This window comes from Condylura cristata, unplaced genomic scaffold (genome assembly GCF_000260355.1).
Source record: "Condylura cristata isolate star-nosed mole 26May11 unplaced genomic scaffold, ConCri1.0 scaffold00052, whole genome shotgun sequence".
NCBI lineage: Eukaryota > Metazoa > Chordata > Mammalia > Eulipotyphla > Talpidae > Condylura > Condylura cristata.
This window is the reverse complement of record NW_004567153.1, coordinates 867,927-888,992: the sequence shown is the minus strand read 5'-3', so window position 1 is coordinate 888,992 and position 21,066 is coordinate 867,927. Positions and strand designations below refer to the sequence as shown.

At 42.7% G+C, this 21,066-nt stretch overlaps 1 protein-coding gene across 1 annotated transcript in view; it reads right to left on the bottom strand.

Moving 5' to 3' along the window:
* GMDS (GDP-mannose 4,6-dehydratase) overlaps positions 1-21,066 on the bottom strand; it is a 322,854-nt gene that overhangs the window by 8,734 nt on the left and 293,054 nt on the right. Inside the window, exon 8 of the mRNA XM_012734285.1 lies at positions 14,796-14,914. Within this exon, the coding sequence (XP_012589739.1) occupies positions 14,796-14,914 (119 nt within the window). The remainder of the gene's footprint in view (positions 1-14,795; positions 14,915-21,066) is intronic.

Sequence of the window (21,066 nt, the reverse complement as noted above, 5' to 3'; positions counted from 1 at the left end):
GAGGGAGGATGTCTAAGCTAAGACCTGGAGGGCGAGTGGGGAGCACCGGGGGAAGCAGAGGGAACCGTAGGTGTGGGTGTCTCTCGAGATGCCCCAATGTGGTCGGGCTGGTCTAACCCAGTTGATCAGCCTGCCCGGCGCCCACATGTAATTTACTAACTCCTGCCTCCATGCCTTTTCTCATGCCATTCCACCCACTTGGAATGCTTTCCCTCTTCTTAACTACCGTCCGTATCTCTCCCTTGGCCAGGGGCCCGTTTACACCTGCCTTTCTGCGGCTGCCCCGCCAATCTTGATCACCGCCGTGACTTCAGCGCTGATAGGATACGTTTGCACAACAGCAGCATCTGCGCACACACATTTGGGTCCATCCTGTCGCCCAGGGAAAGCCCACACTTCTCAAGGGCAGGGAGAGGTCTCTGCAGGAGTCTGGCTTCAGGAGAAAGACGGAGGGGCAGAGAGCGCATTTATTGAGCAGGTACTGCCTCTCGGGTTCTCTGTAGGCCGAGAGCAGGTATTCTGAGGCATTCTGAGGCTACTGGACGCTCAGTTACAGATCTTCATTGGCCAGTGAATGGTGACCACTGAGTAAGAGGTGGGGCGTCGGCCTCGGGAACACAGCGCAGCTCCAGGCTCGTGATACATCTTGCACAGGCAGGTGGTTCAGAACCCTTGTGCTCCAGTCAGAGTTAACATCCCTTTAGCCCATAAGGTTTGTTTTTTTTTTTTTCTTCCTCAGGGAGGTCCCCAAATGTCTTTCTTCCTCAGGGAGGTCCCCAAATGTCTCAGAAATGCATAAGGTGGTAGCAGGGCTCCGCTTTCTAGAGAGTGGCAGGGAGGCCAGGAACGGCTGGCGAGCTCTTCCATGGTGAGCTGAAGCGTCTATGACAGTCCATCTCCCCTTACGAGGACCACGACTGCTGGGTTGTTTTCAAGGCCTGGTTCTGCTGCCGAGTGTCTCCAGGAAGTTGTCACGGTCCCTACATTTAGGCCTTCTATGAGGGCTTTCTCCTAGGATTGACTTGTCCAGCTTTAAGGGCAGATTCCGAGTGATGACAGGTGGGACCGAGTCTCAAAGATGAGGCAGGCTGTTGAGGTGGGAGCTGAAGCTCTGGGGGGGCTCAGTGGAGGCTACACATGCGATGCAGGGATGCCCCACCAGGGAGGGCACAGGGCACAAAAGGGTTGGCACCTGTCCAGGGGGAAAAGCAGAGCTGTGCTCTCTTTCCTCCCTTGGCTCTCCCTACCCAGGCCCCTTAGAAGAATGTCAAGTGGCAAGGCAGTCCATCCAGGAGTGACTGAAGGGATGTGTTTTGCCCAAAATGCGAACTACATTCCAACGTGGTGCTAGGTTCAGACAATTCTCCATGAATCCTTCAGGGTGGATGCACCAGCCACGTCCAGAAGCACCACCCAGCACCCTTCTTTCGATAATCCTCTTCATAGGCATCCTCCCGCCCAGGGGCCAATGACCATTGCCCCCTCCCACCCCTCCACCAGGAGGCAATTCCCCACTAGGGGAAGGCATCATGGGCACAGGGTGGCTCATTATCTGCACCAGGAGGATCTTACAAACAAGCTTCTTTTTAAAGTGTAGTCATTTGCAGCCTGTTTTCACTGAAAATGTGGATCCAGGACCACAGACGACAGTGTTTCCACCACTGGAGCTTCTTCCCCCAGGCCGCACCCCCCCCCCCCCCCCGCCAGCAGATGGTGACTCTCTTGTGGTTGCAGGCGATTCTTACAACTCTCTTCTCAAAATCCAACAAGATTAATGACAGAAAATTAGTCAAGACAAGTATTTGCCTGTTTGGTTTATGTTACTATCACTTTCATGGTCGGAGAAACATGTTTCCTTTTCACATTACTTAGCAATAACTTGACGGAAAGTGAAATGCAAAACACAACACTAAAAGTAACCCCAGCAATACAACCTTCTCCAAACAAACAAACACCCTGTAATGTTCTTAGGAGAAAATCTTGTTGTCATAAGCACCTTCTTCATGGAGATCTAGTGGCCAGATAGCACCTTCCACTTGATCGGAGGGCAAGTGACCCAGATGCACTGCCTGGAACACCTCCTCCTCACCCAAACACAAATGAATGTGCGATTTCTAGCAAACTCAAAGCAAAAAAACCACTCATTTGATGTCATAGACTTAGGCAACAGATATTTGTGTCAGTTCAAAATATGTAAATGGCAACACATTTTTCTCAAGCCCTTTTAGTGAAGATGTTAACAGGTAGTCTCAAACCTGTAGCAGAAATGGAAAGTGATGACAGATCTTTAAACAGCTCAAGTGAGCATGTTCCAGGTTTGGGTTGATGTGTCTGGTATGAAAGTCATGTAACGTGAGATTTAACAGCCCAGAGATGGAGAGAAAATATCTAGAACCTTTCTGTTCATGCCCAATGCAGATAAAAATTAGTAGGGGCGGGGCTAGGGGGTAGCTGGAAGCTTCTGTCTCCACTGCCATGGTGCCACTAACCCAGCTAGAAACTGTGGCTTCAGTTTTCATCAAATCCTGCTGATTTCAGTCTGTCCATCCTCTCTATCTCCAGGGTGCTGGGCAAATTCAGGTCCTACCATCTCCTTCGCAGCCTTCTGGAGTAGGGGTCTCTTGCAACTGTCTCCACCATGAGGATGAGTCACACTGAAGGGTTCCTGCTAACCTCACCTGGAAGCTGGTGACAATGACAATCTTGGGGGCCTTTCTGGACAAGCTGGTTATGGCTGTCCACTCGGGCTCTGTGAAGTATTATGGAGCACCCACTGGGGGCTAGCTGTTGACACAATGGTGAGTGAGGCAGAGGGCAATCCCAGCTCATTCACTTGCAGTACATCTCCTTCAGGACAGGAGATGCTCAAGGAGCCCTCTCAGGAGAGGTACTGCAGGCGAAGGGGGGGGGATGTGTTTCTAGCGATGGAGCTTACGGCCAAAATTACAGGTTGCAATTTTACAAGGATAATTGCAAACATTTTTTGCTGCATACATTATGATTCAGAAACACTATGACTTACAGACTACTGTATAAATAAGGACACTGGTCATGGATTTATGGGCTGTCCCCTATTTCTGGGATTTGAGCGATGTCAAGTGTTTTTAAACACAAAAATGTTGTAAGAGAAAGCATGTTAAGCATTTCCCCCCGTATAAGCCCTTGGACACTGCAATTTTCAAGGTTATTTTGGATTGACTGTTAGGACCAATTCTGATCTTATAAATGAAATTGTTAGCTCCTCGGAGAGAACGTGACTCATCAAAAGCTGGTGGGCCTGGGCCCCTGAAGATCACTGGGTAAGCCTCAGTGATCCCCGGGGACCGTGGCACTTTGTCATCAAAGCACAGTCTCTACTCACATTAGAGATCAGTGTAGTCCTGGGGGGGCCCAGAGACACTTTCCAGAAATTGTGTTTTATACTCTGGAGAATCCGTTCATCTTTGCTTCTCTCTCTTTCAAACCAGGTGAAAGAAAAAAGGTAGAGGTGGTCCTTGAGTAGATCTCCCAACCTCACTGGAGAGCATTCCTGGACTTACAGACATGAAAGCTCAGTCAACTCTTTTTAAATCTCAATTTACCAACCCAACTGCAACTAAATTGAATTGCACTGATAAGATCATCTGTTTACTGTCAACATGAGCGATAGAATGAAAAAGGAGGAGAAGGAACTAAGCCAGTTAAAGGCACTCACTGAACTGTTGACAAGAGAAGTCCTGAACTTTTTCAGTCCTTTCATTGTTAAGCAACTATTGCTTCCTTCTCTCCACAAAATCTGTAAAATCAGAGCCCCCAAGTTTTCAAAAAAATTCTTTTTCTATTACTGGCTCATTAAAGTGTCGATTTGTGCACTTGGTTTTTTTCCCCCAGGATTTACCTATTGTAAGCAGTGCAGCAATAAACGTAGGGCTGCATGTATCTTTTTGATTAATGTTTTTGCGTGCTTTGGATAGATTTCTAGGAGCTGGGTCGTATGGTGGCTCCATTTCTAGTAGTGTGAGGAATCTACATACAGCTTTCCATAGTGGTTGTACCAGTTTGCATTCCCATCATTAATGTAGGAGAGTTCATTTTTCACGGCTATCAAGAAGATATGGTCTATATATACAATGGAATATTTTTCAGCAATTAAAAAAAGATAAACTCATGCCATTTGCAGCAACATGGATGGAGCTGGATGGGAGTAGTTCAGTGAAATAAATCAGAAGAAAAAAAGAAAAACATCAAATGGTTTCACTTATAGGAGGAATTTAAGAGAACTAAATAAGATGGGCGGTGGCGGGGGGAGTGTATTATTATCACAATATAAAACACAACAAAATAATACTAAATCAAACAGACAATTATAAACCAGAGGGACCCTACAGGGGAGGGGGGACAGAGAGGAAGAAAGAATGTGGGGGGCTATGGTGATAATGGGTGGGGGAGGGGGGAAGTAAACATTGTTATAAAATGAACAATAATGTAAATCATTATATAGATATTAAAAGTGTCGATTTGTTGACCAAGTGCCTGACCCTAGGCTGGTCAGAAAGGGCCCAGAAGTAGAGTCTGCCTGTAAAGAGTCACCTGTCTGGTCTACCGGGACAGGGAAAGCCACGGAGGACTGCAAACAAGGTAAGAAGTGCGAAGGAGGGCACTTGGCAGGGTCCAGGTCCAGGTCCGCCCAGGTCCGCCCAGGGCTCCGTGACGCTCTCAGGCTTTGTTGACCATTGTGGGTCCGTGGATGGACAGCACTGGTTTCACCTTTGTGTCTTTTAGAAATTCAGAATCTCAGGCCCTGCCCAGACACTCTAACTCCAAATCTACATTTTAACAAGATCTTCAAGTGGTTCACAGGATGTCCAAGTCAGAGAACCACGCTCAGGAGACAGAATCAATGCTCTAAGTCTGGTAAGAGGAGATGTTTCCCTGGGCCCACAACCTCCGACTCAGGGGTTCTCTTGTGATTGCTTCCTTGGCTAAGTATCTCTGTTACATTCCTTTTGGTCCTACAAGAATGACGTATTCTGGCGCCTTTCTTTAGTGCTTCCCATCCCCAAACATACAATAGCTCTGTCAATGCAAATGCAGCTTTGAAAGAAGTGACCTCTCACTGGTAGCAAATACTTAATTTAGAGCTACGAAGTCTATATCAGGCACTGATTTAGGTGCTTTGTGCATGTTAACTAATTTCATCTTTACCCTGCTCCTGTGAAGTAGGTACACTGATTAGCTCTGATTTTACCAGGGGGGAATGAAGACACAGAGAATCCCAGGGTGTGGAATCATGGGTAGGAAAGGTCGACTATAAATTATACTCAAATCACAGAGCTGGTTTCCAAACCAAGGGACTGTGGCGCTAGTCTGTACACAAGATCATGCCCACTGTACCGATGAGGATGAAAGCGGAGGGATGAAACAGTCTAGTGGATTAGCTTAAAACAACACCCGTAGGAGAAAGAGGCATGTACTCCTGACGCTTCTGCACATCGCAGCAGGATCAGGAGCTATGGGAGGACAATTCCGTTTGGCCTTCCGAGCTGCACTCGTATTGCAGGGTGTTTTCGTTACATTTCTGCCGCATTTGTGGCCGTGCGGACATAGTTCCCAAGAAGGCCTTGCAGGCCCCGTCAGGCGCTCACAGCTGCAGTGGGACTGGGAAGCTCCAGCACATGCACTCTTCTTCCAGCTGAGATCGGTATGCTGATGCAGGGGGCCCAAGGAAGATCCAGAGGAAGGAAATTGGAAACAAACCCCAAAAAGCCAAACAAACAATAGAACATAACTTGCAGACAGCCTTCCCCAAGCCATCATGATTTTATTATCTGGCTCTGAGAAGGAATTTTATATTTTCAGACAAACTATGAAGACGATGCACTGTAAACATTCTGTTCCCACAACTCCAGCTAAAAGACCCAGAAAGACCTGTGGCAGGCGCCCGACACTCGGGGCGGCGGCCTCTGGGACAGGCTCCACGCCCCACGGGCAGAGTGAGGGTCTCAGTTCATCCAGGTGTTTAGCACCTCACCTCCACCGCTCTCTCCTGAAGGAGCTCAAGATTATGATTTCACCAAAATTTTAGACGCGGCTCTGGCTACTTTCGATTATCCGCCGGAGGTTTGATGTGTGCATCAGCCTTGAAACAAAGTGGGGGTCACGGCTGTAAAGAGACTTCAGTGAAAGGCGCTCGGGTGCTTTGCTGGGCCCTGCCTGCTGAGGGAGGCCTTTGGTGAGGACGACCTGAGAGGAAAGGGAGCACACGACCCAGCCACCTGGAGCTCAGCTGTGCCAGGAAGGAGAATACTTCCCAGCTGGTGACCCACAGAATTCCACTGTCTATGAAGCTTGGAAAATGTTGGGTTACATAAAGTTGACCCGTTCTTTTGCTGGTGAATCTGTAAGAGGGAGTTACAATATGCAGCATTTTCTCAATGACTTGACATGGGAAGCCTTTTTAGACATCTCCTGGAATAGCATCCTTCGTTGTGAAAGACTGGAGTAGGTTAAAACAGGCTCTTCACCCAGGGGAGAAGGGGATGGAAAGATGACTGGGAATTGAAAATAGAACGTAATCTCCAAGAGGGGAGAAGAGCCAACTTTCATAGACCTTTCAAGAGACTTGGGGATTCCTTTATCAGATTGCCCCTAATTAAAAAGATTGGGCGCCAGGTAACTTTGTAACAGAAAAGCACCTAAGGTCATGCTGGGAAATTTGGATAAAGAGGAAAGGGATAAATGTCACTCCTACTTCTCTCATGTAGAAATTGTCATGATTCAATCTTCTGCTTTCTTTCACCTTTGTCAGCCATATTGTAGTATGCAAGATCACACCACAGATCTACATACACATGATTCAAGGGGGTTTTGGGGTCCACTTCACATTCTCATAATCAGATCACCGGCTGTCCACATTCCTCATGAGCATTTTTAATAGCTGTATAATAGTGCATCAAATTCACTTAAACATTCCTTTGCAGTGGCACTTAAGTTCTTTGCTTTCTATTCCTCTTATGAAAAACACCAACTCTAAATGACTCTCGAACAACACAGGCTAAGAATGGGAGGTCCATTTCTATGTGGATTTTTCTTTTTGTCGTTTTTGCTTCCACATTCACAGATTCATGCAATTCTGGATGAATCCCAGGATGTGGAACCACAGATATGAAAAGCTGACAATAACTTATACTTAAATTGTCAACCACATGGGTGGACCTTACCTTGCTCAAGGATCAACTATATAGTGACATATAATGTGCAAGCAGTAAAGTGTGGGACAGGTGGAAATGCAGGTACCCATCACAATCAAGATATAAATTATTTCCATCACCCCCCAGAGACTCCCTGTCCTTTATTCCCAGCCACCCACCCACCCTCAGCCCTGTGGGGCATGCTGAGGCAGTCCTGATGGGCTTTCTGAACAAAGTATTCTTTTCTAGAACATCACATAAGTGGGATCACACAGTATGTACTCCTTTGCACCTGACGCCTTTCACACAGTGTAATGATTTTAACATTCATCCATGTTGCTGGATCTGTCACTAGTTTTCCTTTTTTCGTGACTGAATAGTATTTCCTAGCATGGACCCAGCACACATGTATATCCATTCACTGATTGGACACAGGGAAGGGCTGCTTTTTCGGGAATAAAGCTGTTATACATATTCAAGTATAAATCATCGTGTGGGCATATGTTTTCATTTTCCTTTGTAAATGTCTAGGAAAACGGCTAGTCATATGGTAAATATAGAATTGATTTGTATAAAGAAATCAGACTAATTTTCAGAGCCACTGTACCATGTTTAAATTTCACCAGGAACACATGGGAGTTCCAGTTGTTCCGGCAGGCTCATCAATAATGCCTGGCATGGTTGAGTTTTCCATTTTGGCACTTGAAAGGCAGTGTAGTGGCTTTAATGTGTGTTTCCCAGGTAACTAATCAAGTTGAACATCTTTTCATGTTCAAAGCTCCATTTGCATATTTTCTTCTGTTAAGTATCTGTTCAGATATTTAGCCCATTTCCAATTGAGTTATTTGTCTTTTTATTTTTGAATGATGGGAGATCTCTGTATGTTCTAGACACAAGCCCTTTGTTAGACATATGAATATGTTTCTTTTCTCCCAGACCAAAGCTTGCCTTTCCATCTTCTTAATCGCCACTTTCAAAGAGCTGAGATTTTTCAACTGTTATAGTCATTTCATTAGGGTTCTAGCTTTTATGTGTGCTCTACGAAGTCCTTGCTTCCTCCCCAAACTGATTTAAACATTCAATGCAACTGCACACACAAGTAGCCATAACGAATGGTAAACGTGACTATATGAAAACATACAACTTTTTCTATCTGAAAGACACCATTATAAAACTGAAAATGCACCATGGACTGAGAGAATATATTTACAAAATACGAAAGCTCAAAACTCTTTAAATTGGAAAACAATCCAAAAAAAAAGTCTTTGCCTACATTAGGTAGGGTTACAGAGTTTTTCTGCTTTGTTCTCATATCACACTTTTCTAGTTCTTACAGGGAGGTTTATGATCCCACTTTGATTAATTTTTGCACGAGGTGTGAGGTACAGGTTGGGTTTCACTCTCCCTGCCTACCTTGGCTAGTCATTATCCCAGTGCCATTTGCTTTCCAATTAGTCACCTTGACATCTTTGTAAAAATTCAATTGGCTGTAAGAATGTCAGCCTATTTCTGGGTTGTATATTCTGCTCCATTGATTTTTAAGTCTATTGGTATGTCAATACCATGCTGACTAAGCATTAAAAGAAGTCTAAGAGCCTAAATGTATTCCAGTTCTGATATTTCTATTCAAAACGATAGGAGAAACTTTGCATTTCCATATAAATTTAGAATTAGTCATTCTACCTGAAACCCTATATCTTTTATCAGAATTGCACTGAATTTATAGACTAATTTGAGAAGAACTAGCATTTATCAACATTTAGTCCTTCGATCTGAGAACATGTTTTAGTTCTTCATTTATTTAAGGTGTTTGATTTCTGACATCAGTCCTTCTTAGATTTTAGTGAACAAATCTTTCTGATGTTTTATTATTAACTTAATCTTTAAGTGTTTCAGATTTTTCTGATTCCATTGTAAGTGGTACTGGGCTTCTTAAAAAGTGTCAATTGTACAATGGCAGTACACAGAAATAAAATTGATTTTGAGGCATATACCTTGTACACTGTGACATTACTAAATAACTTGTTAGTTTTAGTAGTTTTTATTTGGTAGGTTACTTCAGTTTTCTATACACCCCATCATGCTATCTATGAATGAAGAGAGATGTATTCCTTCCTTTCATTTATTATTCTTGTTTTCATTTTGGTCAGGATCTCCAGGACACTGTTATAAAGAAAGGATAAAAGTTGACATCCTTTCTTTGATCCTGATTTTTAGGGATACAGCATCCAGGCAGTTATGATTAAGATATTATTATGGGTTTTTCACAGAAGCACTTATTCAGATTGAGGACAATTCCTTCGATTCCCAATGTGTTGAAAGATTTTTTAAAAAACAATTGTTGACTTTTGTGAAATGGTTTTTCTGCATCTATTGAAAAAAGTCACCTGGTCTCTTTTGTTTTATAAATCTGGTGAATTACATGGGATTTCAAATGTGAAATCAGCCTCTATTCCCAGATAAACCACACTTGGTCAAGGTGCCTCTATTTTTTAACTTCCTAATATTTTGTAAGTGATTGTTTGTTTCTATGTGCATGGGGATATTAGTCTTTTTTTGCTTATGTTGGCTTTTTTTTTTTTTGTCAGCATCAAGGCCTCACAAGTAAGTCAGAAGGATTCTCTCTCCTAAGTATGTATAGGAAAAGCATTATTTTTCTTTCTTAAATGCTTGATAAAATCACTGGTAAAATTCAGTTTCTTTACCAGACATGGAACTATTAAGATTTCTGCCTTCTTCTGGAGTTATTTTGGCAATCAGTGTCTTTCATGGACTATGTCAGTTTCCTTTAATTTGACAAAGTCATTGGACAAAGTTGTTAATATTATCTCATTATTGTGTTAAAGACAGGAGGACTTGCAGGTAGAGCTCACCTTCTATTTCATACTTATATATAATCTGTGTCTTCTCTTTTTATCCTGATCAGTCTGGATAGGGGTTTGTCCAAGTTTTGGTTGTACTGATTTTCGCTGTTTTTCATTTACCTATAGCACTGATTTCTACTTTTAGTTTTATTAATCCCTTTTTGTTTGCTTTGGGCTTAATTTACTCTTCTTTATCTAGCTTCTTAATATGGAAGATCAGATATCTCTTTTTGGATCTATTTTCTTTTTTAATAGCAGCACTCAAAGCCACTCGTGTCTGCTTAAAGACTGCTCCGCTGTAGCCAAAATTTTTGATATGCTCTTTTCATTTTCATTTAGTTCAAAATACATTCTAATTTTCCTTGTTATTTTTTTTTCTTTGACCTGTGAATTATTTAAAGTATGTTGTTTGGCTTCCAGATATTTGGGGAATTTAAATATTTTCTGTTACTAATTTCCAATTGAATTTAACTTTCATCAGAAAACATAGTCTTGCATTTTTTAATTCAAAATGTGTAGACTTCTTTTTGGTACATAGCATAGATCTATCTTGGGGAATGTTTCAGTTAAACCTTAGTGTGTAGTCTGCTATTTTTGGTTAGATGAGTGACATAATTCTACAAATGTCAATTAAGTCAGAGCTTTATATTGACCAGGTCTCCATATCCTCAAAGATTTCTTGTCACCTGTTAGTAAAGGAGAGAGGAGTTTTGGAACATTCAGTTATAATTTTTTTCATCTGTTTTTTCTCAGTTCTGCAGTATCCTGAAGTAATTGTAACTGAGAACATATGCATATAAAATTGTTTTCTTCATAACTGATCTCTTTAAAATCATGAAATGACTTTTTTATTCATTCGAGATTGAATGAAGTCTGATGTGTCTCATATAAATATCACCACTCCAATGGTCTGATTAGTGGTTGCATGAATTTATTATTTTTCTTTTAGTCTACAGTTCATATATAAAACGTCTCTCCTGTAGATAGGATATTGCCTTTTTAATTTTAAAAAAAGATTTATTTTTTTAAGATTTACAAGAACTGGGGTATAGGCCAGAGGCACAGAGAGTAAGAGGTTTCACTAGATCCGAGTGGGGAGCAGAATGGGCGATTAACTGAAACACACTGGTGAGGGGAGCAGTGGGCAGGTCAGGGGAACCATGCTGCGTCATGCGGGTCACTCCCTGGCCGGGATGGACCTCATACTGCAGTGGCTGCTGTGGCTTCATAGTGCTGCGCTGGGCCCGCGGAGCCACCAGGGAGGGCCCAACTGTTGCCTTTTCCTCAAATCCAACAACATCTCCCTCTTAAATACAGTATGTAGAGCATTTGCCCTGGATGTGACTATCAATATAGTTACGATTTTCTTTTGGCCCCATGTTATTTGCTCCTATCTGTGTTCTTGCTTTCATTTAGATTGCATCTTTTTAAAAAGAATTCCACGCTCACTCTGCTTCCTGCTATTTTTCGCCTTGCCTGGTTTGAGTAGTTGCTCTTGAGTTTACAGTTCGCATATTAATTTATTGCTGCCTTTCTTCACATAATTTTATACCAACTCACACCTGTGCAGGGATCTTAAAGACAATCCATGGGTCTTCCATACTGTCCTCACACTTTGTGTTACTGTTGTCATATAATTTGTATAAGTGTATTTGAAATCTCATACTCTATTGTTATTATTTTGACTTTCAAGAATCAATTACCCTTCAACAAGATTTTAAAATGAGGAGGGGAAATCCTTTCATATTTTCCCACAGATTTACTATTTCTCTTGCTTTTCATTCTTCAACATAGATCCAACGTTTGAACTAATATCATCTTCCTCTTGCCCAAATGTCTGCTGGACAAGAACTCTGTCAGCCTTTGTATGAAGGAGATCTTTGTTTGATCTCTGTTTTAGGAACACTTTCTCTGTATACAGAAGGCTACGTTGCAAGTTTATTCCAGCAATTTCAAAATATTGTTCCATTGTCTTCTGCTCTGCACAGCTTCTGGCAAGAAAACTTTCTTCTATTTGTTCCTCTAACTGATTATCTTATTTCTCTGGCTGTTTTAATGTTTTCCTCTCTAGAATTTGTTCTCAATAATTTGGTTATGATGTATCCTGGTGAGGTTTTCTTTGTGTTTCTCCTGCTGAGGACTTTTTAAGGCCCGTCGAGCATCTCCGGTTTTATGGTAGTTATCAAATTTGGAAAAATCTTGGCGTTACTTGCTTCTCCCTCAGTGCCTTCCCCGCTACCCCCTGGAATCCCACTACTTGCGCTGCTTTGATCTGTTCCCGTAGGTCACCGAAGCTCTGTCCTTTCCCCTTCCTGCCCCAGTCATTTCCCTCCATACTTCATCTTGGGTCATTTCTATTATTATTTCTGTAAGTTCACTCATCCTTTTTCCTGCAGTATCTAATCTGTTCTCAATATCAACTGTTAATTTTTCGTTTAAAATACTTACTTTTTCTATAGCTCATCTTCCTCTTTTTGAAACCTATTTTCACTCTTCTCACCATTCCATGTTCTTCTCAAGCAGTTAAACATAGTTCCAATAGCTATTTTAATATCTCTGCATGCTCACACGATCTTTCATTATTCCTCAGTCTTTCAAATTTTTCCTCTTGGTCATAGGTCACATTTTCCTGCTTTTTGACACTCCTACTAATTTTTGACTGAAAGCTGAACATTAAAAATTTTATATTGTTGAGTCTAGATTTTACCGTCTTCCTTTGAAGAGCATTGGGCTTTGTTATGGAAGGAGAATAAGTTATTTGTGTCTTGTTTGATCCTTTTGAAGTTTGTTTTTAAACTGTGCTACACTGAGTCTAGAGTCGCCTTTCCTCTAGGGATTCCTGAGAGCAGAGCCCTTCTGGAACCCATATTGCACTCAGAATGATGAACAAGGATTCTCCCTTACGGCTGGTTGAAACTGAGCTGCCTTCCTGCTAAGAAACACTGAGGGCTCCCAGGGAACCCTCTGCCCAAGCTTATGTCATTTCCTTGCACACACCTTACAGTTCATAAACACTCAAGGGGGCCCTCATGCAGTTTCTGAAGCCCTTTTTCTTTATGGATCCCAGATTTCCATAATTCCACCCAGTTGTCTGAGATTCTCTAATTTAGACCGCTGTTTCCTTAATTCTGCCAAACAGTTGTTTTCTGCTAGGAGCCCCTTGGGGTGATTCTGCCTCCAGGGAGAAGGCTCAGGTGATTGTGCTCATCTCACCTAGTTTTTTCTGCCAGATGTCATAGCGCTGGATTCCTACTGTCTAATGTTTGTAACAGTTGTCACATTTATTTTATCTAGTTTCCTATTTTTGTCTAATGTGGAAAACTTAACCTGATTTCTGCTACAACGGCAGAGCTAAACATGAAGTCTTTCTTAAGTTTCAGAAATGAATTTTGGAAAATAGCTTGGCAGGTACTCAGAAAGTTAAACAGAATTACAGTGCGACCCAGGCATTTCACTTCTAAGTACACACCCCACAGACCTGGAGGCTGGGACTTACAAGGGATATTTGTATATGCACACATAGCAGCATTATTCACGATAGCCTGGAGTTTGAAGCAACCTAAGTGTCCAGTGACAGATGAATGGATAATCGGAGTGTGGCTGGTATGGGCCACGGTGGAATGTAGGTGGGAATACTTCTGGGTCTCGAAAAGGAATGAAATTGCAGCATGTGCTGTAGCAAGGGGACATGAAGCTTTGTGAAATAAACATCAGATGACTCCATTTATATGAAATACCTAGGGAAGGCAAATTCTGGGGCTAAGAGGTTACAGGGGGTAAGGAGTAATTGTTTAATGGAATTTCAGTTGGGGGAGAGTCAAAAAAATTCTAGAGATAGATGGTAGTGATGGTTGCGCTACCACATTGTGCTAGTACTTAATGCCACTAAGTTGTTCACTTAAAATAATTAAAATGATAAACTTTATGCTCTCTATATAGTATATATACTTTACCGCAATAATAATAAACAAAAAAAACAACCCTGCAAATCTTCCAGCTATAACGAGGAATTTCCCACAAATAGTTCAAATATTCCAATCAACGCTGACTTTGAAATTTGTCCAACATGACAAAAAGAACATGGTCTATGACGGTCAACTGAGTCATCTTGGTATAAAGCATAGCACTGACCCAAGTGGCAGAGCTCTAGTGAGACCTGAGAATAGACACTGGAAACTTGTCAGTGTGAATTCCCTCATCTTGCTGAAATTTGAATTTTGGACTCATGTAGAAGACTATTGCTGTTTATGGGAGCTATACACGAAAGTCCAGAATTATGGAGAATCTGGTTGGCAACCTACTCTTGATGTTTTGGAGAGACGAAGGCTGTCTGCAACTTATCAGAAACTAGACTTGCTAAACCAAAGGTGTTGAGCATGGGGGTCTTCATGGAGGAGATGTTGAATGCAGAAATGTTTCCTAGGGTTTCAGACATTTAAATATAAAATGAAGGACTTAAGATCCAAATTAACCACAATAAAATTAAGCCCTGCTAGAAAACTTAAGATAAAAAAAAAAGACTTTACCAAAGCGAAAAATAAAAACATAATCAACACTTTAAAAAATAAAAAGGATAAGACAGATTTCTAAAATGACTGAGCTTCGATGGTGACAGGCATCAGACAGGAGGTACCCAGAGCTAGGTGCAGGGGAGAAAAGAAGACTACTTCCGCGCTGCTTTGTAGGAGAGGAAAGGAGGAAAGAACCGACGCAGGGAGGAGAATGGCGAACACACGCGGAAGGGTGCTTGCGTGCTACTTACACAATGGTTTTCCCAATGTGCAGAAATGACTTCTCCACGAATTCTCGGACGCTGTGGACTTCCCCAGTCGCTATGACAAAGTCCTCTGGCTCTTCGTTCTGCAACATCAGCCACATGGCCTACACAGAGACAAGCAGAGCCACATTAAAGTTGCACCCAGCGGACATTGGGAAACACGGTGTCACCCGGCACGCACTACTGGATATGGGCAGTGTTCAGAGGTAAACTGAGGCACATGAAACTTTCAAGTGTTCATTTGATTATACACAGACCCAAAGCAGGCTGAAGCAAAGGTGGTGAGGAGATGGGGCAAGGCCTTTACGGAGGAGATGCTCAAACAAAGCAAGGCAATGATTAGATTGGCCCGCAATTTGATTTGGGAAAGAAGAGTTGGCTGTGACTGCTTGTTGTTAAGTTCTGTTTTCTTGGATTTGAGTGATCTGGCTCTGGCTTACGTTTGGCTTGCTTACGGAGGCACAGCAGTTTAAATGCTTTCATTTGAAGTATGAAATGAGCTTCAGTTTCACACAACAGTCTACAAAAGTTGTGGTTCTCAAGCTTTAATTTGCACTACAATCATCTGAAGAGTATCTCAATATAGACGCCTGGGTCACAGTCGGAATTTTGGGCTCAATAGGCAAGAGAACATTTGTGGAATCAGTAACTTCCTGGATTCCTCACACAATTTAGAGAAATAAGACACTCAAGAGTGCTTGTGGGGAATAGCTGTCTTAGAGTGCATTTAAGAAAATTCCAAAAGCATTGTCTATTTTCCCTCATGTCAGAGATGTAAGGAGAAGTCACTAAATACAGATGTTGGTTTCCCAACGTAGAACCAAATTTCTAAACAACTAAGTTGACAATTCACCAATCTGGTGGTGTTAAAACCCCAAATATTTAAGAATCATTCGTGGAAAATCAATCAAGCAGGGAATAGCATTACTCTCAAAAAGTTATCTAGGCAGCAATGGATGCCTCTGCCCCAGGGTTAAGGATTTCATCAGGCAGCATTTCAAGGTCAAGGCTCAAGGTCATTTCTCCAGTTGGATGAGATGTCTGACTGGTCAACAGTGGACTTCAGGACAGCTGGTGGCTGCCATCACAGATCGGTTCCCCAGTTATGGCCGCTTTTACCCATAGTATATTGCCCTACTGTTTCTCGACTGTACATCAGCATGGGGTTTGGGGTATACAGGCAAGAGACACAGATTTAAAAGAACCCTAATAAGGGTAACAGGTACCAGGCAGCAGTGTCTTGTAAAGAAAAAACCCAAGCCTACTCCCCCCAAAATCAAATTGTTTTATAATCTCCATCCACTTTTCCAAGTAAGATATAGAGGAAAACTAATAGGCAACTCATTGTGGCCCCCAATTCAATGTGCATGAAAGACTTGTCTCAACATTTAAAAAACATGATTTTGATGGCTGTTTCCTTAGCTGCTATTGGATAGGGTAACAACTAGGTTTCTGAACTCAAGGGGACAGCTTATTTTCACTTCGTGCAACCGAAACATGCTAATTCCTCTTTGATCATGTGAATTTGGCACCGTCTTCAAATGTTATCTTTGAAGCTATTTCTTTGACTTGAAGTTATTTTTCGTGAAGATTTTGGATTTTGGGTCTATGACAAGATTGTGTTAAGTCATACTCTTGTTCTGTGGAAGATGAGACTTGGTGTGACTTTACATAGATGGGAGACACAGTGACCAAGAGGATCAAGGCAAAAGATCCAGGTGAGTCATGTGCTGAAAGGAACCGATGAAACGGGCTGGGCCAGATAAGGGCTGCGTTCAAGTCAACGGAGTAGCTGCAGTTTCACTTTGCATAAAGACATCGTAGTTGATGCAGTCAAGCCTTCCACCAATTCTGTTATGAATGGAAAGCTGGCTCTATGTCTAGAACGCACAAATGACAAGATGATCTCTTGATCGCCATGGTCTCTGGGGCAGATAGAGTATAAAGGCTTTGCAGTCCCCTGAACTGCCGGGGGGGTGGAGAACAGGGAGCAAACTGCAGCCAGGCACCCAGTGTTTAATCCCTCAGAGCGGTGCCCTCCAGATGCCACTGGGTGCAGGTGACCAGGATGCACGCAGAGGCCCGGCGAGGCCAGCTTCCCAGCTGTGTCTGGCTCCGGCAGTTCCTGGCCTGGAACGCACCTCTTCTCCATCTGGGAACTCTGACCTCTCCCTGCACAGCCTGAGCACAGCCCCAGGTGTGGCTGCCAGAAGACACCCCTGTGATCCTGCTGGGCTCCCTGGAATCAGTGGCACAGAGCACGGCCAGTGTCACCCCGACTGAGCCGGTGTCCTGGCCACTTGTACCCAAGAAGCTGACCGCACCTCCCCCCGCCCCGGTCTCTGTAGGCACAAACCTCGCATATGCAAACTTGGGTTGGCTTTCTTCAAAATACTTTCAACAATTTTAGGAAAAATTAAATTATGCTTCTGGCCAGAGTTTCTATTTGAACGTTTTTCTGAGGGATTAGTGTATACACTTAAGCAAGTTTTACTCAAATTTCCATTCTAAAAATAACATTTCAAATAGGTCTTTCAGGACGGCTCAGCTCGTTTTCTTTCTTTTGAAACGCTATGTTGTGTTAGAAGGGTTTTGAAAATCGCGTATTTTTAGGCATGTGAAAGAAAGCAAGGGTTTGCTAAAAATAAAAGGAGAAAATATGATTACTGGTTAATATGGATGGCTTTAAACACTGGCCACAAGTTCCCGCTGCTTGTTTTGTTCCCCGGCAGGAATCTGGGACCAGTAGGAGCCTCTCACTTTCACTCGCGTGAGTGCCAAGAATCTGCTCTTTTCTTTCCATCAGACTATCTGCGACCTTTGACCTATCAATTTCTAGGCATTTCCTCTAAAGTTCATATTATACCAGACTCCAGTCTGGGAATGGGAAGGGAAAGGATATACAACTCCAGATTTATTTGTTATTGCTGAATAGTTTACTGGTTTTAACAGGGGGAAAGGGCTTTGTTTAAATTTCCACTGAGCATAATTAATGGTTATTGACTCGTAGATGAAGAACAGGTGACACTCGGGGGCAGAAGATAAATGATCTCGGGCTCTGGTGTGATAATGGGTGAGTAATTTGCCACCCAGCTGAGGCCCAGTGCACCCCATCTTAATGCCAGATCATGTCCAGGACACAAAGGCCCCTGTGTGAGGAGGCCTGGGCCGGTCATCTCCTTGTGCAGCTGCACCCACTGATTTGGTCCATTTATTCTCTGATGGAGGGCGCAGCTGAGGCGAAAGTTCAGCCCTCCTCACCTTCCTGTTCACATGCTAAACAGTTGACCCATGACACAGCCAGGCCAGGACCTGCAATCACACCGCCACCCGGCTTTGGCTTCTGACTGTACAAACCAGCGTGAGGTTGCGCGATGTAGACGTCAATCCACTCTCTTCGTCTCCCAGGGAATGAGGGAGGAAAAAGACCGAGTGTTCCCACATTCTTTCAGTGCCCTTGAAGGCTGGGACTGACTTACCCTCTTCCTTGGACACTGATTTACTCTGAGCCCTGACCTGACCACCAGTGAGAAGGGAAAATCTCCTGCTTTTTAAGCCATCCCACAGGACGATAAGGAATGCCCCAAGGCTTCAGATCCTTCAACATAAAAATGTCCCTTAATGGCCAGTGAATGGGGTGGTTTTCACATTGTGTCTCACATGCATCTTGCTTTCCAGGCACAGGAGGGGAAATCTGACTCGATGCTGTGGCTGTTTGAGGGCCCATTCTGGATGGGTATGAACACTCCTTAGATTTGGACATGGTTCTTTTGGAGCTGTGTCCTTACCTGCTCTGCTCTACTAATCTAATGTAGTGAAGACAAAATAAAACATTGGTTAAGAAGTTTGAAGTGAAATGCTCCCTGCTCCTAAGCTGGTCTCTAGCCATCTGAGCCATGAATGCTGAAGCCAGGAGGGGGCTCAGGCTTTCCCCTACCAGGAAGCTCTCAGGCTGCCAGCAGCTGGGCCAGTGAAGGAGAACACCCGATGTACATCACCACAGCCCACTGACTACACCTGACTCCACGCATGCCTTTTGGGGTGTGATGTGTGTTTGTCTTAAAAATCAGGATTCTACAATGCCTTCCACCTCGCCATTAACCTCCAGTTCAGCATCCAAGCCGCAAACACTTATTAACCGAGCTGTCATCCATGAATAACAAGATTTGTTAATCAAGGTTATGTTTAACTCCTTGCATTTGATGGCTGCCTTTTCAGCCCTGTGCTTTTGTGCCTTATGCATTACTGTCAGAAAAGCCATCTTAAAATAGAACGGTATTATCTATATCTCAATTTATATATCCCAGGGGAAGAAGTCTATGAAACAATTCCAATAAAATTCAGAGGAATTTGAACGAATGGAAATGAAAATTCCCAATGAAGGCTGCCAAGTCTGGATCCACTCACATCCATTTTGTCTTTAAGCTTTGTTCAGTGGCTGTTTTCATGATGACAGACTGATGTTTACGCTTGGGGTTAGGATTTGAAGTTCTACACTAGTTCTGACCTGTTATGCTTTGTGGACCTACGTAGGCAAGTCAAAGGTCAGCACGGACCGGCTGTGTGTTCTACAGAACAGAAATGAGACTCTAGCCATGTTCATTGATGCAACTGGGAAACAGTACAGAGTGACAAATAAAACCATGTCAAGAAAATCATCTAGCATAAAACCAGAAGCTGGCCTTGACAACTTCTGAATGGGTACATTTTCTTTGTGGACAAAAGCACTATGCTGTGAGGATTCCTGGGCATGAGGGTCCTTTGAAGAGATAACGTTGCTGAACAAGAGGAAAACCCATTAGTTAATATAGTCCTATGAAACACCAACAAGAACAGAACACACTTTAGCAAACTATGTAACACTTGCTCTTGATTTTAGCTGTTCATGTGTGGTTCTATGTCAATCCCATAAACACTGAAAGAGTAGAAGGATCTACAAATCCAAGGCTGTAAGCTTGTTTTTCTCATCCATGGAAACAATATGAGCCCTAGTTCCTAGCGTTGGTTTAATCATTATGAATCAGTATTTCTGTTTTCTCAATGTGTAAATTCAAGTTGTGTATTTCTTCCATTGGTCTCTGTTCCATTTCTTTTTCAGTTGCACCAATTATGCATGTGTTGTATCTCTTTTCTTTTTTTCTTTTTCAATATTTTTGATAGTCTAATCATTTTTATGTTTGTTCTTTTTTTATTATTTTATGTGATTCCCTCTTGCCTGTTCACCTATGTTTGAGTAATATTTATTTAAAATGTTGTTAATGTGGCTTCCATCAATCCCTTGAATGACTTTCTCTTACTCTTCGTGTCTTTCCCCATCACTCCCAGCTTAACTTCTTTAGTTTTTCTTAAAACCAGGGTCAGCAACCCTTGCCCTTAAAGTGCCAGGTAGCATATATTTCAGGCTTGTGAGTCAGATGGTGTCTGTCACAGCTAGTTGACTCTGTTGTGGCACTAAAGCAGCACTGAACCAGGTGCCTAGGACTGTGTTCCTATAAAACATTATTTACCAGAAGAGACACTGGGCCCTTGGACTGTGATCTGACCACCTTTAGCTCCTAGAAAACTGAACAAAGACATGTCTCCTCACTCCTACATCTGTTATGGAGGGAGTAGCAAATGTTACTACTATTTGGACAAGTCTAGATGTTTGCTGAAGAACTGTATGTGTAAGAGTAGGAAGGTGCATGAAGAGCAGCCTGCAGCTTCAATTTAAACTTCCCAAACCCACTTGCCAACCTCATAATGCCCTATGCCCAGGGAAGGGTTGCCCCCATGTTTTAGCAATTGACCCCAATCTGTGCTGCTCCTCACACAGGACACTATGCCATGGATAGTAAAGTTGTTTTTTCTTTCAGCATTTTCCTCCCTTAGTGCATACAGAATGGTTATTTATTCCCCATTTCTGTATCATGTGGAGATTTTTGCACAGAAAATTAACTTTAGTAAATCTACGGCCTGTATGCTGAGCGTAATATATCCTAAAAGAGTCCATAAAGAATAGTTTTTAGCAATTATATGTGTCCTAAAGTTACAGGATCTTTTATATAATGTAGAAAAGAACGTTAAAGAAAAATGCATCTCTGAATAAAGGATGCTCCAGTTGTCTAATGTCACTTAATGAGCCATCCTGATACTTTGTGGTTGAGACTTTTTATTTATTGCTCAAGATTCTGTGAGTTAGAACTTCAGGAGAGCTGGGGGTGGGGGTACTGGGATCAGCTGGGGTGACCTGAGCAGGGCTGTCGGGTCCAGAGGC